General features: G+C 43.4%; 1 protein-coding gene across 2 annotated transcripts; it reads right to left on the bottom strand.

Annotated features, from left to right (window-relative positions):
* Positions 1 to 1,680: 1,680 nt before the first annotated feature.
* LOC123511270 (serine/threonine-protein kinase stk11-like) lies at positions 1,681 to 18,961 on the bottom strand. 2 transcript variants are annotated; one of them, XM_045267014.1, is made up of 9 exons: positions 18,642 to 18,961; positions 16,930 to 17,169; positions 15,621 to 15,712; positions 14,537 to 14,669; positions 14,009 to 14,145; positions 13,588 to 13,773; positions 12,936 to 13,093; positions 11,652 to 11,736; positions 1,681 to 10,179 (listed from the first exon to the last, which is right to left on the bottom strand). In XM_045267014.1, coding segments are annotated over exons 1-9 (1,155 nt in total). In that variant the 5' UTR covers positions 18,765 to 18,961; the 3' UTR covers positions 1,681 to 10,178. The 2 variants fall into 2 exon arrangements, with proteins under 2 accessions (XP_045122949.1, XP_045122947.1); XM_045267012.1 differs by lacking the exon at positions 11,652 to 11,736 and having other exon boundaries at positions 18,642 to 18,953.
* Between the last annotated feature and the right edge of the window lie 704 nt (positions 18,962 to 19,665).

Genomic DNA, 19,665 nt, shown 5'->3' with positions numbered 1-19,665 from the left:
TTATTCACTCCATTTGTGGAGTGGCATCTCAATGGAACCATTTTTTCCTTCTAAACCTCCATGAGAAGAGCAATTTGTAGTAGGGAAACCTGGCATAGGTAGCCTGACATGTACAATGTGCATTTGCTATTTATGTTTTTACATTAAAGAAGATCTGGCCACTGATGAGCCATGCAGTCTTTAAAGAGAAAAGAATTGTGCCAAAATCAAGTTGTAAGTGGCAAGTCATACACTTATGTAATTAGACAGGCTTTCATTATTCCTCACAGTGATTTCTGAAGGTGTCGTCAGCAGCATCTCCTCAGACCAGCAGGCAGCATGTCTAGGAGGTGCTGCTTTAGGGTGCAGGCCAGGTGGTGAGAGCAGGGACAATTCTTACTGGAATACAGGATAGGCATGGAAAGCCTCAGGAGGTGGCAATGTGAGTGCTTATTCAACATTCTTCCTTTTGCCAAAAATACTGGTTTGTGGTATCTAATTCCTTGTTCCTATCCATTTTTTTTTTTATTGAAAGTACAACATTGTATCATGAACTGTTGCTCCAGCTTCTGCAAAACTGTATTCAAATTGTGGTGTTTTGAAGTTATCAAATAAATGTAATTCTTAAATAATTGTATGGGTAGTTCTGATATAGCACAACTCATTTCCTTCACATGCAATGCTAGCACACCCCATGCATGCCATCACACACAGATCTCTGGTATACCCACACACACTTGCAACCTACATACACCTGTAATAACCCATACACACCAAGAGCCTTACACAATGTAATTTACACACACAAATACACATTCACCTGTAATATTATACTGCTGGGTCAAACAGTGCCAACCAGCATCCATTTGTGCCTAGTTGATCATGTATGATTTGACTGGTGACAAACACAATTCAAACAAACAGAGTTCTGTCATAAAGATGATGCCAACCAGCTTCATCATCAATGTTTGTGTTTGAAGTTGAGACATTACACTGGCAGCACTGATGGAATCCTTCTGCAGGTCAGGTACTGTACTAGGACCAATGTTACCTCTCAAGAAACACCAACAAATAAAGGACAGAACATTACCTCTCTGAAAGAACATAAAAAAAAACAGCATCACTTTTCTAAATGAACATCACCAACCAGTAACAGACGCGACACTCAATGTACACCATTCATTACTCGTTCAGCCAAGTGGTCATTGCAGCTCTAGTGAATAGTGTTCAACCCTGACTATGCTGCCACTGAATCATTTCCACACACTTCCATTATGCAAGTCATTACCTCAATTCTCTCTCTCTCTCTCTCTGTTAGGATCAAGTATATGGGTCACCTTGTACACACACACACACACACCACGTAGTGTAGTTGTTAGCATGCTTGGCTCACAACCAAGAGAGTCCAGGTTTGAGTCCTGGAAAGTGGTGAGGCAAATGGGCAAACCTCTTAATGTTCACCTAGCAGCAAATAGGTACTGGATGTAACTTGAGGAGTTGTGGCCTCACTTTCCCAGTGTGTGAAGTGTGTTGTGGTCTCAGTCCTACCTGAAGATCGGTCTATGAGCTCTGAGTTCGCTCCATAATGGGGAAGGCTGGCTGGGTGACCAGCAGACGACCGTGGTGGTGAATTACACACAAACAAACACACACACACACACACACACAGGAATATATGGGAGGGCAATTGAAAAAATGGACCACATTTCATATAATCTTTCCAAGCACAGTATTTATAACCACAGGCTTTAAAATATAACAAACACTACACAAAAGTAATCATAACAAAATACTGTACATATACATTTCCAGACACCTGGTAGTACATAACCTACATTTATATTATATGTATAGTAGTAGTATCTTCAAACTCTAAGATATCCAAAGTGGAATATTGCCTTTGATTTATTGGTGGAACATATGTGTGTGTATACCTTGATGGCCTTCCATATCAATAATTCAACAAGCATTCCTACTGAGCCAAAGTTAATAAAGGTGTCCATTGTGAGCGAGTTTCACTGGAGTAACGGGCCACTTGTCCAGCTATGTACAGAGGCTGAGGAGCATGTGTAAGCCGCTACAGTTATGAGCTTCCTTACCTACAGGTGTGCTTCCGAGTGTAGCAGTGTTCAGTGAGCCCCACAGCCCCACGCAGCCCACCACCACCACTACCACAACCACTGTGTGTGTGTGTGGGTGTGTGCTGAGCCACGCAGAGGCCAGTCTGTCCCTTCCACACCAAGAAACACACCCTGCAAGCCTGACAGAGGGACAGTTCTATACACATACACACATATGCTATACACTCACACATACACACATGCATACACTTATAATTTATGAGCCACTCAAAAGCTCACTAACACTGCAAATGAGACAGGCAAATAATTTATAGTTGACTCATCAGAAACAAACTTGTATGTACCTGGAAACAAAAAGCCACAAAAGAAAGAAAACAGCATGTGCTGCAATGAAGATCCCAAATATAGGTATGTTTCACCAAAAGTGGTAATAAATGCCAGAAAATTTAAATGCATCCGTCCTTGTTGCCATGAGGTGACCCACCCACAGCACACCACTCCCTCGCAACAGCAGTGGCAGGATGCAGGCACACACAAACCTGGCCGGTACACACCACACTCAGCCCCACAAGGGAGGCTTGGCCATGGCTCTCTGACACTCACAGAAGTAAACACCAGGTACAATGACAACTAGAAGGCCAGGGGGTTGTTTTGCCACAACAGACAAACCTTCCCCATCCTTCATAGCTAACTAATAGTATATGAGATATGACACATCTCCACTACTGAGGATGTCTATGTGCCTGCCTTACCCGCACATACCCAGTGGTGATGTGCCACGAGCCCAAACACATGGACATAACATAAAACACTAACATAAAGGCCATCCTAACACCATGGAAATATGCAAGGTAAGCTTTGATGACCTCCAGACCCTGTGCATGGGTGTACTCGAGCTTCCAAAAGGTTTGTCCCTTGGCTGGGTGAGAAAAGCTTTTCACTCTGTTTTTATCCAGTGAGGTGGAGTGGCAGACAAATGAATGAAGGAAATGTGTAGTGGAGGGACAGGAGAAACAAGTAATGGGCTTCATATCACAGTCTTTGTACTCTAGGTCGGTGAAACTGTGTGACGTGAAGCCTCACTCTGATGGGCTCTTGGGAGATGAGCCTCGAGGAGCCCTGGGGCATTGCAGGACTAGACAACACATCCATACTGTCAATCTTGTCTCATCTGATCATTCCAGCATCAACACCACCACTACTTCTGCTTCAATCACAGGAAGAGAAAGCACATAAGACACACTGTACTGGGCATTCAATACCAGCAGTACTAGGCAATCAACAAGTGGAAGTAGTTTCAGATAACAAAGGAAAGAGTCTTGCCTTCCAGAGCAATGAAGCAGAAATCAATGTGGTGTGAGAACAAATACAACTTGTTATAAGAGGCACCAGGGCCCATGAGAGTAAGGCTTCACAGGTGTGGGGTGCAGGGGTGCATGGCCTGAGGTGCGGCATCAGTGCACCCCTTCCAAGCCTGTGTTGGGGGGTGGTGAGGTGCCAGCTGCCCTGTCTTGCTGGTGAGAATATTGTCTTCATGCATGTGCTCAGAAGGAAAGTGAGAGTGTAAGGAAATAAAATGTACAGAAGTTATTTCAGTCTCCATCATGCAGATGAAATGCGTATATATGCCCCTTTTTACTCCATGAGGAAATACCATAAAAGTAAACAGATAATTTCAAATTCTTCTATCCTTAAAGAGCCACATTTTGTTTCCTTGAGTCAAACTTTTAGGTCAACTGAAAGGTTATGGTGGTGTATTTTGATCCTTAATTTGTAGCACCTTGCCCAGGTGAAGCAAGGCTGTAGTAGGTCACACTGAATAGGAGTAAGTTCCTGTTGCCTCTGTCACTGCCTCCCTGCCCACACGACTCTGGGGCCACACGACTGCCCAGCTTTCCTGCACTCTGAAACAGCCATGGGCATGCCTTGCGGAAGCAAAGCACACACAAGAACAACCAGCAGAGTCTTGGGAGGTCACACTACAGCTTAAAACAAGACACAAGGTGACACTAACATCCACTCATCCACTGTCCCTCAGTTTTATGCGACTGAGACAAGTACAAAATTGATTTGGCTGTACAATACACTGTACACTACTGAGGAACACCAGCAGGAGTGCCTTCCATGTCAGGCCAGTGCTGGGTGTTCTATGTACAAGGTAGAACAGTGTAGTCTTTACATAAGCGAAATCTGCCCTGATGCTGCCTGACTATGGATAGAGATATACATAGTGGTGGTTGTAGTTTTACATACATACAAAAAGTCAATATGCATTACATACACTTTGAGGCTAAGGAGGTCTGTACAAGGTGGCGGCGACTCATGCCGGAGACAAAAGTCACAAGTGACTGTCTTTGTATTAGTGTTATATAAATGCCATTAGAAGATATACCACAAACAACTACATGCTACAGCCTATCAAACAGCCAACAAATCAGCCATGCCTATTTTCTTGGCAATGGAGTGATGGCCAGTGTCTGGCGTCTCCTCACGAGACAAGCACGGTGCCTTGGAAATGACTCATCACACCAACAAAACAAATGTGTGTCCCACCGCGCCGCATCACCCGATCAGCAGGCGGGCTCGTCCGACGCCAGTGATGGTATAAAAAGCCATTGTTTCACCACTGTGGTTCCTGGGTTTGATAAATACACATACGCGCACACACACACACACACACACACACACACACACACACACACACACACAATCTTCTTGGGCTGAGGTGCTTACACTGAAACACACAACCATGCTTTTGGTTTGAAGACATCCTTGGAGTAAAAGAAATATTGGAAAAGGCATACAGATGCATATCAAAACTTGACTTAAATATATGCACAGAGTATAACATTATAGGGGCGGGGAATCGCGTGTACGTCTTCAGGAAATCTAACATCTAATTCTACCAAACACAAAGTGAAGCACTGGGAATGGGAGGCTCTCTCACCCCTACAGAATTTTTTAGAGAATGTCAATCTTAAAGTAAACATTCTGTGGGTAAAAGGATGATATATAAAAATACATATATACAATATTTATTGGTAAAGCATATGATTAATATGGCACTGGTGATCTCTTTTTTTTTATTAATTATCATTATTTTCTTCAAAGTTGTAACAAGTGAGTGGCAATGTGCAGCTTTGTGTGGGAGGACAGTGTGGGGCTGGCAGCCCCCTCACACCTGTCCTTCACCTTACTGAGCTGCACACTGCCCAAAGTTATTCTGCTAGTTCTGCTCCTCCTCCCTCCCTCCCTCCCTCTTCATCTATCTATCTCTCTCATTCGCTTGCTTCACTGGACCAGGAATGAGTCACATCACCACGCCACACCTGCTCCTTCCTCACCATGTCTGTGCCTTCCCTTACTCAAACTCTCTCTCCCACCTCTCACCATCCCTTTACCTTATGTTTTGAGCCAAGTTTTCCAGTGTGCCTATGCCTCACTCTCCCCTGAGTAAAAAATAACCTCACCTTTCCAAACACACTCATCCTTTTCACCTGAGTCTCAACAGAAGGGTAGAAATACTTCAAACTCTCACACTCCTGAGAATGAGCCAACATTATCCTTTCTATGCGCTACGTTAATATCTCTATCCTTCACGTCTGCCTCACCTGTCCCCTCTGCAGGTTAATTAAAGGCTTCCCCTTAAAATAAAAAGAACATAGAAAAGATACAGTCACAAGCTACAGTTTACAAGGGACCACTCTCATGCACTAAGCAAGACCATCCTTGCCCTCAGCTTATTCTGGCCACCTGCAAGGCTCCAGCTCTTCTGACACACCACACACAGCACTAGCAAGGTCATCCATGGCACTCCCTTGCCTCTCGTCCTCTCATGGTGTCGGAAAAGGGTGTGGGCAGGAAACTTTGATAGGTTGGAGGGAAAATGAATGAATTAAGTGGGAGGATATGGTATGGGTGTGCATGCAACTAATACCCTGTAGAATCTGTACATGCAAACACTCCCTGACTTATGAAGGAGTTGTGTTCCAGACAGGAATCCATAAATCACAATGTCCATAGTCATTATTACGTAAAATATATCGGGAGTACTACATATTGAGATAATGTAATAAAGACTATCATAACAATACTGTACAGTCACACTGTGATGAAGATACTGTATATATTACACTGGAAGAAAATAAATTAATAAATTGCTCCAATATTGTAGTACTGTACTGTATGTAAACTACAAAAAGTTTCTTCATTATGGACACCACATTTCAATTGAGGTGGACTGATGCTTCTCAGCACTGCCACTACCATCACCAGCATTAAGCGTGCCACCAGCCATCATCGATAATTACAAAGTTGAAAAAAAAATATTAATAAAAAAAATTACGGAGTTGAGTATAAAGCAACACAACGCTTCTCTCCTCCACCACGCTGTTGGCTGGCGTGTGGTGGCCAAAAGTGGCAGTGCGGGAGGCATGTGGTGAATCTGAACCTGCAGCAGAGTAACAAACAGAATGCAGACTTGCAGTGACTCTTGTTCATATCACCAGATGTTCATAAGTCAGGAGTGTCTGTACTTGTTATGGCAACAGCAATGTCGATGTTAAAAATACACCACTTCCCAGCTACCTAAGGAGTAAAGAGAGGCACATATCAGGACAATAAAGGCATGTGTCATGATATGAAAGGACGATGGATGTAAATAAGAAAAGACTGGAAGAAGGTGAAAGTAGATATGAAAGATGGATGGAAGAATATAAAGTTATGTGTAATGATATGGAAGGATGAAGGAAAATAAGAAAAAGAATAGAAGAAATTGAAAATATTAGGCAGAAGGATGGATCAAAAGTAAAAGATGCCCATGCAATTAATAGAGAAAAATGAGGGGAAAGTGCAAAACAGAAGATATATAAAGATTCAAATGAGAAAAAAAAAAAAAAAAAAAAAATGAGAGAGATTAAAAGGTAGAATGAATACAAGAACATGGATGAGAATAAAAGAAAACTACCAACACCCTCTTTCCTACACCATCACTTTCCACACTCCATGGTCCGATCCCTCTTTCTATGCTCTTCCGGTCCCATCAACCCATCAACCCATTAACTACACCCTCAACTCAGTCCACACGTCCATACTTCTACATTACTCCCTCCTTCCAAGCTCTTACGGTCCCATCAACCTATCATTCCATCAACTACACCCTCAGCTCAGCCACATGTCCATACTTCTACATCACTATCTCCCTCAGTCTTGGATGATCACAAAACGTATACATCCACACACACACACACACTCCGATGCTGCCTTACGAGTGTCATCTGGTCTTCCTTACTTTACTTTATGCTCATGTGTGACTTTTCTCTCTTATTTTGCAGTTATTAGGTGGAACTGTAACTTATTTCCTCACTCTATTCTTCCCTGCATTGTATTAAGTTACTGGGCTTGTCTCTATATTTCTGTTCATGTTTTCCTCCTTTCCTCAACTCCAAAATTCTTCAATTGCTGTTGTTCTTGTATATATTTCCCTCGTTTCTCATCCTGTTACCTATTCTTCTACTGCTAAGCTTCAGGATTAAGTTCACGGCTGTTCTCCTTTCATAACAGCTACAGGAGTTACACTGTGAGGAATGAAAAGATACAGTCACAGTGTAAACTCTCAAGTCTGACTCTGTAAATATATCATTCTCCACTTTTGTTCCTAATTCCTTTGGTAGTTTCTATTGTATTTTTTCTCCTCTTACTTAGATCAATTTCAAAATGCGAGTGAGGTATAATACTCTTAATATCCTAAACATCTTGCACTTTCATTTGTGGTTTCTTTGGCAATGCCTTTCTATAGCACATATATTTTCTTTCTACAGCAGTTTCAATACAAGAATGAGCTATATGTAATACACTCTTTAGTGTATTTTTGTACCGGTTAATTAATGACTTGAAATATTTTGGCCTTGATTACAATTATAATTATGCATGAGGTGTCCTGGGCTGAAGCATGCACTCAAAACAAAACCACTTGATAATGTTTTCTTTTTTGGTGCGAGCGGGACACTAGCCAAGGGTAACAAGAAGCATGAAAACTGTACCATTGAGAGTGCCAGTCCCCAGAAGAAGTCAAAAAGGATCATAAAAAAAAAAACTGAGGATAATTGTCTTGAAACCTCCCACTGTAAAGAGGGAAGTCACAGGAGGGAGGAACTACAGAAGCAGGCAGGGAGTTCAGTGACAGCCTTCCTCTCAGTGGTGTGGTCTAAGAGCCTCTTCCAACCCAGGGCACCTCACACTTCCTTCAGGAGATTCTACAGTAATAAGTTAGCAAGTGTTAGTTTAGAATAGCAAGCATTAGTTTTGACTGAGTACTTTTTATCTTCTCAAACTGAACTTACACTCCCCCACACACCACACACACACACTTACAGTCAGTCAATTAGCATCCTGATGGTTAGTTTAATTCCTGTCTTTATGTACTAAACTAACACTTGTCTGGTTTATTACACATCTTATTCCTGCCTCCCCCTGCCACACCACACACACACACACACACACACACACACACACACACACACACACACACTGTTAGTCTCGCATCACAGCCAATCTTTTATTCCCTTTCCTACCCTCATAATAATCTTTTTTTCCTGTGGCAACATTCATTCTACCTACAAGCTTATAAATATCACCATCCTTGTCTTTCTGTCTCTCAATTGTGTATACTTCCTTTCCTATTCCCTTTTTTGCTTCCTATAACTCAATATTATTTCCCTTCTTCTTCTTCTCCTCTCAATTACAAACATCAACTTTCTCTTCCTTGCTTACAATACAGATCTGTTTCATCTCTCTATGTGTTCAGACTAATTTTTACCTTACAATACATATCCATATCATCTCATTTATTTTCTTCCTTTTCATTCATCACTCACTTTCATTTTCCGACTCAAATCCTCGTATACATCCATGTTATCATCATTTCTCTATTCTATACTACTTCCTCCTTCTCCTTTTCCTTTCAGGCACACACAAGTAACATTTTCATCAACTGTTCCTATATCTCATCTTTTCAAATCACTTTTTTTTTTATCTTTCTTTTATTTTTCATCTCTTGGAGACAATCTTAAATTTTCTTTCGTCCCATTCATTATTTCCAGTGCACTTGATCCTCAACCCCAAGCACTTTGTGGCTGTACTCCTCCTCCTCCTCCTTTCTTACTCTGCACCAGTTTGTTCTCTCCTTCACTCCCCCCTTCACAGCTCTGCAATCAGTATATGACTACGTATTTGTACACTTAAGTATGACACATTTTCTCTTTTGTTTTTTTTTATACTGGAAACATATAAATATAGTATATACAAAATCAGCCTGAAATTTACCCTTACACCTATCATTATTTTTTTTAAGTTTTTGTTTTATTTTCTGGAGAGCACCTTTTTATATATTCTTTATCTATACCTTCAGCCAGACAACCCTTAAAAAAAGAAACTTTTCCACAAACACCTTCCCTTCACAAACACTTCTTCCCTTCCCTTCTGCAGGACTCGCCTTCATCCTTTTCACTTGCCTGAAGGGATCGAGGCAAAGGCTCAAGTCGTGCAACCACAACATCACTCCCTTTGCTTCTTCCTCTCCTTACCTTTCGTCTCTCTTCCTCCCCACTGGCATCACACTTTCCTGACAATCAACGGGCATCTTTTCATCCTCCCTTGCATCTCAAACACACCATGGCCAGGTAGAAGCAGCCAGGTTCCTCAGGCAAGTCAGGCTGACCGGAGATCTTTGGTGACGCTGCAAAGTGCTATCTCTTTTTCACTCCTCTCCTTCCGTGTCACCTCTGATGACCTGAACCCTGTGAGACAGCAGTTACGACCCTCTCAGCTGGCTGGAGACTGGGGGACCTTAGGGACCTGAGGGACAGACACAAGACTCACTCCGTCACCTCAGGCAGAGCAGGAGGGGCATTGGTTTCCCCCAGCAGGCGTGGTGTGAGCTCGGCACTTCAGTATGGGGTGCAGGAGCAGTGTCAGGACTGCTTGCAGGATGTGAGTGACTTGACGCTGATGCAGGAGATGGGTTTCCGCCGCCGCCGCTGCTGCTTGCTGGTGCCGTTGGGTTTCTCCTGAAGGTCTGCAGGGGAGAGCTGCAGCTGGTGCTCTACTTGGTTCCTTGTCTCTGGTGGGGAGAAAGATAACCTTGGTGTGAGTTTTGTGTGTTACTGATGCATCTGTGTATATTGTTGTGAAGGGATAGGTACAAGAACCAGAAAGAGGGAGGGAGGAAGACATGAGTGGATATGAAATGTACCGTGTGTGTGTGTGTGTGTGTGTGTGTGTTTCTAGTGTGGGAGGAGGAATGTAAAAGATTGAAAAATAAACAAAAGGAAGGGTGATACCATTAGGACTTCTAGACTTGTGTGTGTGTGTGTGCTGTGAAGAAAAAAAAGGGAGATGGGGAGATAGATTGAAGCATGAAGGCAGAGGGGATACCATCCATGTGCCACCACTTTGCTGTCTGTATTGTATTGTGGAGGAGAGGAATAGAAGGTGAGGGTGAGAAAAAGAAGAAGACACAGAACCAGGATGGCACTGTGCTTAGGTTGATGTCTGATGTTTGTGTTATAAGCATGCAATCTAGGATATGCTACTGCTGCTGCTCCTGCTGTGTTGCTGAGAGAGAGAGAGAGAGAGAGAGAGAGAGAGAGAGAGAGAGAGAGAGAGAGAGAGAGAGAGAGAGAGAGAGAGAGAGAGAGAGAGAGAGAGAGAGAGAGAGAGAGAGAGAGAGAGAGAGAGAGAGAGAGAGAGAGAGAGAGAGAGAGAGAGAGAGAGAGAGAGAGAGAGTGTGTGTGTGTAATTCACCTCCTCGGTCGCCTGCTGGTCACCCAGCCAGTCTTCCCCATTATGGAGCGAGCTCAGAGCTCATAGACCGATCTTCGGGTAGGACTGAGACCACAACACACTCCACACACCGGGACAGCAAGGCCACAACCCCTCGAGTTACATCCCGTACCTATTTACTGCTAGGTGAACAGGGGCCACACATTAAGAGGCTTGCCCATTTGCCTCGCCGCGCCGGGACTGTGTGTGTGTGTGTGTGTGTGTGTGTGTGTGTGTGTGTGTGTGTGTGTGTGTGTGTGTGTGTGTGTGTGTGTGTGTGTGTGTGTGTGTGTGTGTGTGTGTGTGTGTGTGTGTGTGTGTGTGTGTGTGTGTGTGTGTGGAAAGGCAAGACAAAAGCCACTATTATTAATTATTGGTGATGTCATTCACAACTTTGTGAGTTATAATAAAGAAAAGACAACTCCACACATGTGTACTTGTATGCAAAACACACAGAGACACAGACACACAGCACACAGACACACACACACACACATTCTTGAGCTTGGTTGTGCATGACATCACAATCTACAGACTTCTGTGTGAGCTGAAACGTCCACAGTGGTGGTCATGCAGAGGTGGTGTTAGGCATTAGTGTTAGTGGAGTCTTTGGGTGGTGTTTCAGTTCACAGCTGCATTCCTTGCTTGTTGTGAACAGGAGGCGTCTAGAGCACAAGGCGTGGAGTCACCAAAAGTGAGTCATTTGAGATAATGGCTTTTTAAGTTTCGCAGTTTTAGTTTTAGGTTATTAATGGAACAACTTCAACCTACCATACGTCACATTCCCCCTGTGGTGGGGGCACGGCATGGTGGCACACTCTGCAGCCAGGATTGAAGATTACCGCCACCATATTCCCTGTACATTGTAAAGGGGAACTAACAGAGGCGGAGCAAGGAGACCGGAACACACTCCTCTCTATTTGTTACCCTCATTGTGACAAGTCTTGTCCAGGGTGCCACTCCCTAAAGGTGGCAGCCCAGACATGACACTTCATGTCATACACACTTTCATTACTTTCATCATACATTCTTGGCACACCACACCCATTTCTCAGGATATCCGCAATAACTGCTAGGATTTTCTACTTTTTCCTTTCATTCCAAACCCAAGTATTATTTGCTATTTGTTTAACCCCGAGTAACTCTCTAAAATCATGTCAATGTTCCCGTGTCCCACCTCCATGAAACACTGACCATGTGCATGATACAATGCTGTCTGCAACACAATGAACAAAAGCCTGTGGCCTGGTCCATCTGCTGCTGACACTAACACAGCCTCAGTTGTGTCTCCTCACACTATGTTGCTGTCTTGCAATGCCTCTGATATTTCAGAACTACCTTTAGTACATCACTGCCACATTCACCACATCCACATGATATTGCAAGCAATAACCCAGTATATCATCTCCTCTGCTCCTGAAGTGTGCACAGACTGTAGAGTCCAGCCTGCCTCACACTGCACGTCCTTGTCCTGTGGCTGGTGGAGAGAGAGAGGTGTGGTATGGGTGCTCTCACTTCCAATGGCTGACCAATTTGCTCTTTATGTCCTGAGATCTAAAGACTTGTATATATTGATATGAAAAATCTACATGTCTTGATCCCTCAGAGTAATGGTTTGAATAATGTACATCAAGATTATGCCTTCCTTGTTCATATCTCAAGACCTTCAAATGGTGACTTCATCCTTGTACTCGTGCAGACTCCTCACTGTGTGTGCTGCTGGTGCAACAATACTCAACAACAGATACATAGAAAAAGGATTTGTAGAAATAAGTTTTGCACAATTTTTACATAAAATTCAGCTTACATACTATAAAATGTGCAGTTGGATGCATGTGTGTGTGTTTGTGTTTCTTGATTAGATTAGTTGTGCCTCTGTTACTTCAGTGCTGGTAGTGCTTCTAACACAATCAACCAGTCCATGATCCCCTCAAGCATGGACTGCCCATTCATTAAGTTCCTGTCTGACTGTCAAGCTTATCTCACTGTCCAGGATAACAAAAGAACCACAAGCCCCGCCTCAGCCCGGCACCGGCCAACACTCCCAACACTCACCGTTCAGCTCGTGCTCGGTGATCAGCTCGTCCTCGGAGTCTGAGGCATAGTAGTGTGAGCGCAGGTAAGGCAGGATGGTGGTGGCGTGCTGGTTGCCTCGCTCACTCTTCACCACCCCCACCTCCTCCTCCGTGCGCGGGTGCTTCTTGCAACACCAGCTGACGGGGGAAGAAAGAGAAGGAGTGTGGATGAGAGAGGTGCCCTTGTAAGTAAAATGAGCCCAACCTGCTTGTCAAAATCATGCCAATAAATTGAATGAAGCTCACCACACCAGTGTTCTAGTATCACAGAGAGCCAACTACAGCACTTTATCTCAGTGCATGTCAGAGTACAGCTTGTTTGGAGAAAGATTACCACAGAAAGAAAACAGTAAAATGAACTCAAGTCTAAGAAAATCTAACACAATAATAATGGATATAACTGTCCACACTCTGAAACTTACCATGCAGTGAAATGACCTTCTTTACAGATAAACAAAACCTATGTCCACTCCTTACACGGTTGAAAATACATCCACCTCACCCCTTTAACTATCATGGCTGTCTTGTTCACACTCACCCCACAGACAACTCTTTAACAGGACACACAGAAAAGGACAAAGGAAGCAGGAAGTTAACGTTGTATACTTCAGACAAAACCTGACCTGACTTACTCATGAGCTTTGACCTGTGCAAGGGTGAGGCGTTGGTAAGGGTCCTTCCTCAGCATGCCCTCCAGCAGCACACGCAGGGCCGGTTCCAGCTCCGTGGGCACCTCCAGCTGCTTCTCACAGATGTTCTCAAACAGGCGGAACATGTTTTCCCCCTCAAAGGGATACTTGCCGCTGGTGAGGTTGAAGCTGTGGACCATGGAGAGTGGCTATCAAGTGGTGTGTCTTAAAAAGAACTTTATAGAAGGGGAGTGGCTATCAAATGATGTGTCTTAACAGAACTTTATAGGAGGGGAGTGGCTATCAAGTGGTGTGTCTTAACAGAACCTTATACATGGGCTGTCCTCTCACTCCTACAATATAAACTAAAAACCACACTATTTCAACCATTCGCAGGTGGGTAGGTTCACATCCACACACTCACAGGGTACATCCGGCGCTCCACACGTCAACCTTGAAGCCTGGAAAGGTGCGCACGCCACCAGCCACCTCGGGCGGCTGGAAGAGTGGCGAACCCTGGCTGGTGGTGATCTCGTCGTTGCCTGTGGTCATGTCCAGCTGCTGTTGTGTGGAGACAAGGCAGGTCAGGAAGGGAGAGGCTAAGTGTGTGGTGGGAGGATGGCATGAACAGAGAAATAATAACAAGAAAATATGATGAAATGAATGCACCACCTGGAATGTATTTAAAGGAAGCAAAACTTTGTCAACAATGGGTTAAAAAAAGAGGACTTGAATGGGATAGCAGAAGGAAACACAAAGAATTTCAAGGGGCCTACTCATGTGACTTTCCTTTCACACAGTGACCTTGTAAGAGAAAACAATATTAGAGGAGAACCAACTACATATATTTACATGGAAACATTGATAGCCTAAAAGTACCTGCATTAGCTACTGATAGATCACTAAATACCATACAGACTTAAGTTAACAAAATATTAAATACTCTGCCAACCTCAGCCACCCCAAAGTCGGATATCTTGAGGTTGCCGTCGCTGCTGAGAAGGAGGTTGCCTGGCTTGATGTCTTTGTGTACCACCCCTCGACTGTGCAGATACTCCAATCCATCCACCAGCTGCACAAAATACCTACCGGGGTTGAGAAAGAGAGAGAGAGAGGGGGGGAGTCAGCAGGTGTCAAGTTGAGGGAATAAATAAGTGTGCGAGGTTATGAAGGGAAGGGAAGGAAGGAGTGTTTGGTCATAGAGGGAAGAAAAAAGTGTGAGGTTATGGATGGAAGAAAGAGTGTATGAGATTAAGAAAGGAAGGAAAGAGTGTGTGAGGCTATGAAGGAAAGGAAAGAGTCTGTGAGGTTAAGGAGAGAAGAAAAAGTGTGAGGTTATGGAGGGAAGAAAAAGTGTGAGGTCATCGAGGGAAGAAAAAAGTGTGAGATTATGGAGGGAAGAAAATTGAAGTGTATGAGGTTATGGAAAGAAGAAAGAGCAAGTGAGGTCATGAAGGAAAGAAAATGTGTGCGAGGTCAAGGAGAGAAGCAGTGTGTGAGATCATGCAGGGGAGAAAAAAGTCAATCTCGAGAGGGAAAAAGAGAGAACTGGATAGGCACAAGCACAAAAGTGAAAAATAATAGTACAGATGTTGCGTTGGTTCACGGTGATAGTGCAAGTGTATTTTGTTTTGTTAAGGGACCCTACTGGAAATAAGTTGCTAAACTTTAGTTGGTCATCCTGGAGGAAATATCTATGTACATTCAGTGGTTTTATACTATGCCTGTAATGCACATGAAGAATCCAAATAAACTTACTTACTTACTTACTAATATAAGGATAAAACACAAGAAGAAAGCTCAAATGTGGGACTTTATACAAGGTTCAGAATTCAAGGGACACTTAAATATAGTCATTGAAAGGAGAGTAAAGCTGGATACTGACAAAATTTGGACAGTGAAGGAAGCAACATCAACAAATTAAGGCAAAGGAAAGCAAAATAATTAGATGGATGTGTGGTGTATCACAGAACACACACACACACACACACACACACACACACACACACACACACACACACAGCTAAGTTACGTACATATGCGCCTGCCAGATGGGGAACTTCTTGTCCTTAGCCTTGTCCAGCATCTCCTGCAGGCCAGTGATACAGAACTCCATCACCATGTAGATCTGCAACCACCACAGAGGATTAGGAAGGAACCAGAGTGACAAGGACAGGATGCCAATGCACGGGAGGAAACATATCACCTAACTAGTCATTTTTCTATGTAAGAAGGACACTGGTTAAGGTTAAGAAAAAGAGCAAAAATTAAAAGCCCCACTAAGATGCCAGTCCCCCAAAAAAACATCAAAAGGATCATCAGAATTTATGGGCAAGTGTTTTAAATCCTCCCCCTCACAAGTTGATAGGAAGGAGAAAATACAGAAGGCAGGGAGTTTCAGAGAGTGAGGGAATTGGAGGATCATTAATAATATGTAGAGATAAAAAATTACTGACAGTGTGGTTCTGAGAAAGCGATGGTGACTTATTACAGATAATATATTAAATTAGTCTGAACAAAGAGACACAGGTGGCAATGTTTTACGGATCAACTATTGAGCTAAACTGAGTGAGAATGATCAATATAAACAGAGCAATCATAGCCATGAGGAAAAAGAGATTGAGAAATAAACAGAGATTTATGGGACCTTGTATATCATAACAGGCTGAGCATGGAACACTTACCGAGGAGCAGGAAAGCTAAGAAACACATGCTCAGAAGTAGTACATTTGATTCCACAACTAGTATCAGTAAATAATAGGATATACCAAAATGAATAGATAGAAATAGAAAAGAAAGATGAAATGGAAAGAAAGTAAATAAATAAATAAATACAAATAAATAAATGAAACACAAATAGATAATAAGAAAAAAAAAATTCCACCACACAGCCACACCAGCCTTGCCCCTTTCCTGGCTGTGGTACACTCCCCACCAACACTCCCTCCACCACAACCATCCACACAGACACACACAAAACAACACACCAGCCATATGGACACCACACCACTCAAACAGACACCACTATACCACTTAAATAGACACTACACATCCACACAGACCACTACACCACTAACACAAACCAGCACACACAGCCACATGGACACCACACCACTCATGCAGACCACCATACCACTTAAATATACACTACATCATCCACACAGACCACTACACCATTTCCACAGACCACCACACACAACCACACACCATACCACTCACACAGACACTACACCACCGACACAAACCAGCACACACAACCACATACCAGCTATAGACACTACACCACTCAAACGGACACTACCATAATCACACAGACCACCACAGCCATACACCAGCCACACCAACCTTGCCCTTCTCCTGGTTGTGGTAGACGTCACACAGGCTGATGACGTGGCGGTGTCGGAGTCGCCGCAGCAGCTGGATCTCACGCTGCACGTTCTGTTCTCCGTTGGGGATGCGCCGGAGGGTCTTACGCTTCATGATCTTGACGGCGCGGCGCTGCAGAGTGTCCTGGTCCAGGCACTCCTTCACCTTGCCGTAGCTGCCCTCCCCAAGCTTGTCCCCCATGACATACCGCCCCACCAACTGCACGGAGGAGGGAATGGAGTGGGATGGTGAGTTTGGTGATGGGTTGTGCATGTTGTGTGTGAATTATTTGTGAATGTTCAGTTATTATTAGTTCTGTGGAAAGTAGGGAGTCTTGACCAACGTGAGGGATTATGTGCATGGTCAAGAAATCCTGAATCAGATGTGAGGAACAAACTGGGCCACCATCACAAGGCACCTCCCAACTGTCAGACTAGGCACAGATTTCTGATGTTGCATTGCATTCTTTACATCTGACTGAGGATTTCTTAGCCATGCACTGAATTTCTCAGGTTGACCAGACTCTTTCCCTTGTGTCAACTAAACTAAAGACGCTACTGAAACACCACAGAGCCTCACAAATGCAACTATAACATTAAGGTCAAGTCCATCATGACCTAAGTGGACTTTTTGTCAGCCTTGCCTTGTCTTGCCTGTCACAGTATTGCACCAAAACTATTCTGCAGCAGTAACATAAGTCATTAAGCTGTGAAATGTGGAAAAGTGCACAGGATTCCAGGTTCGTTTTTTGACAATGATCTTACTCTGTTAAGCCACCACCCACTAAACTGGCAAATTAAATAAAAACACCCAATAAGACCTCAAAGTTAGACGCACTCAACCTTTTCAGTGGCTCATGTCTCGTGAAGCTTGACATAATGCTGAGGTGCAAGACTAGACTGTAGTTCTGAGGCACACAACTGACAGTAGGGAGTGACAGTGAGGGTCATATATTTCACTGGCCTTGGTTTCATTTCCCCCTATCAGTAAAATTAGGATCAGTTTAGTGGAAAGGGAGATGGAGACAGCGTGAAGGGTGGCAAGAGAAGAATGAACACTGGGAAACGAGATCACCCATAAGAGCAAAATATGAATGAATTAAAAAAAATATCAATACATGAAAAAATAAAGGGGAGAGACTCATAAAGCATTCAACTCCACACTAAAAAACTAAAATATCTACACAAAATGAAGACAATAATGATGAAAATATAGGATGGCTGAAATAAAAATGTACTACTTTATTTATTTATCCACTTTTAGCCAGTCAATTAAGCAGAAAACATGTCAGAAATCAGTGGATAGCATGAATAAGCAGACCATTGCACAGACAGCCAGGTAAGAGGGAGGTGAAGGCAGGCAGGTGAGAGGAGTCTGCATTAAGGTGCGGCAGGTGACAGCTACCCAAGGAGATAAAAATGTGAATTATTGTTTACATTTCACCCAGCCACACCCAAGACACCCACACTCCCAGTACCTCCCCTGCACCACACCCACCACCACTACACAGCACACCCACCCTCAAACATGATCAAAACACGAAATACACGCAAACAAAACCTAAAATAAACCCAGAGCCAGCACGCCCCGCCACGTAAAAACCCACCCGGAGTAAACAAGACCCCAGGACAAACACAGGGGCGCAGACACACACAATGAGACCCAAGCACGTACAAATCAATGCTAAATACCTTGTACTTTCTCTTCGGGGGACAGTAGATGATCTCATTGGAGTCAATTCTCTGTATAAGGAAGGCGTCATCTTCTGCGGTGTCAAATTCCATATATCTATCACTAGCCAGGTCCGGGTCCATGTTGCCCTCACGCCACGCACATCACGGGGCCTGCCTCGGGGTGCACGGAGCCCTGGGGAGCCTTACAGTACGAGGAAGAGGTGGAGGAGGAGGAAGTCACAACACGGACGGCCCTCTGGAGTCAAGACCTGCTCATCATCGTCATCAGCAGCACCCTCTATCAAAGGAAGCACTCATCTCGCCTGATTTAAAAGCTATGCATGGGATACTGGCTCTGTTTCCTTTACAATCACACCTCGTGGAAAATACAGATTACTAAATAGTCGTGTGTCAGTGTCTGAAAACTATGTACGTGTGTGAGGTGATAATGTTTAGCTGCCTCTATCTAAAGATGCGCTGATATTTTCCATGAGATTGATAGCACGGACTGTAATCGATATTATATTTTGACAATGCTACAACCCTTAGTACATAAGTAAAACCTTACAAACCTTATACAAGATATCAAAACCATCTGATATGAAATAATGCCTATTTTTGTAAGGACGTGAACTGATTTTAACCAACAAAGCTCATGGGAATATAACACATACTGCTAACACACATATAAACTTCCAACAATAAATGAAAATGTAAGACAGAAAAGCTCTATACAAAACGTGGGAATGATATGAAACAGTGATATGAAGACAAAAATACGAAAGAGGAACTTATTAGGTAAAGTGAGAAGATATTTTACCCGGAAAACGCATAAAACTCATTACAAACACAACATATTTTCCCAAACAGCACAGAAAGTTGATAGAAGATATAACAGTGACTATACAAACCACAGAAACTAATGATAAAGGAAGAAATAAGCGCAGAATACATACCCCGTTGCAAACACAAACTCTCACGCAGCTAATACTACATGTTCCAACCTCTCACACCTACCCTTCCTTTATTCAACTTCTGTATC

The sequence above is a fragment of the Portunus trituberculatus genome, chromosome 31 (assembly GCF_017591435.1).
Source record: "Portunus trituberculatus isolate SZX2019 chromosome 31, ASM1759143v1, whole genome shotgun sequence".
Classification (NCBI taxonomy): Eukaryota; Metazoa; Arthropoda; class Malacostraca; order Decapoda; family Portunidae; genus Portunus; species Portunus trituberculatus.
This window is presented reverse-complemented; position numbering and strand designations above follow the sequence as displayed.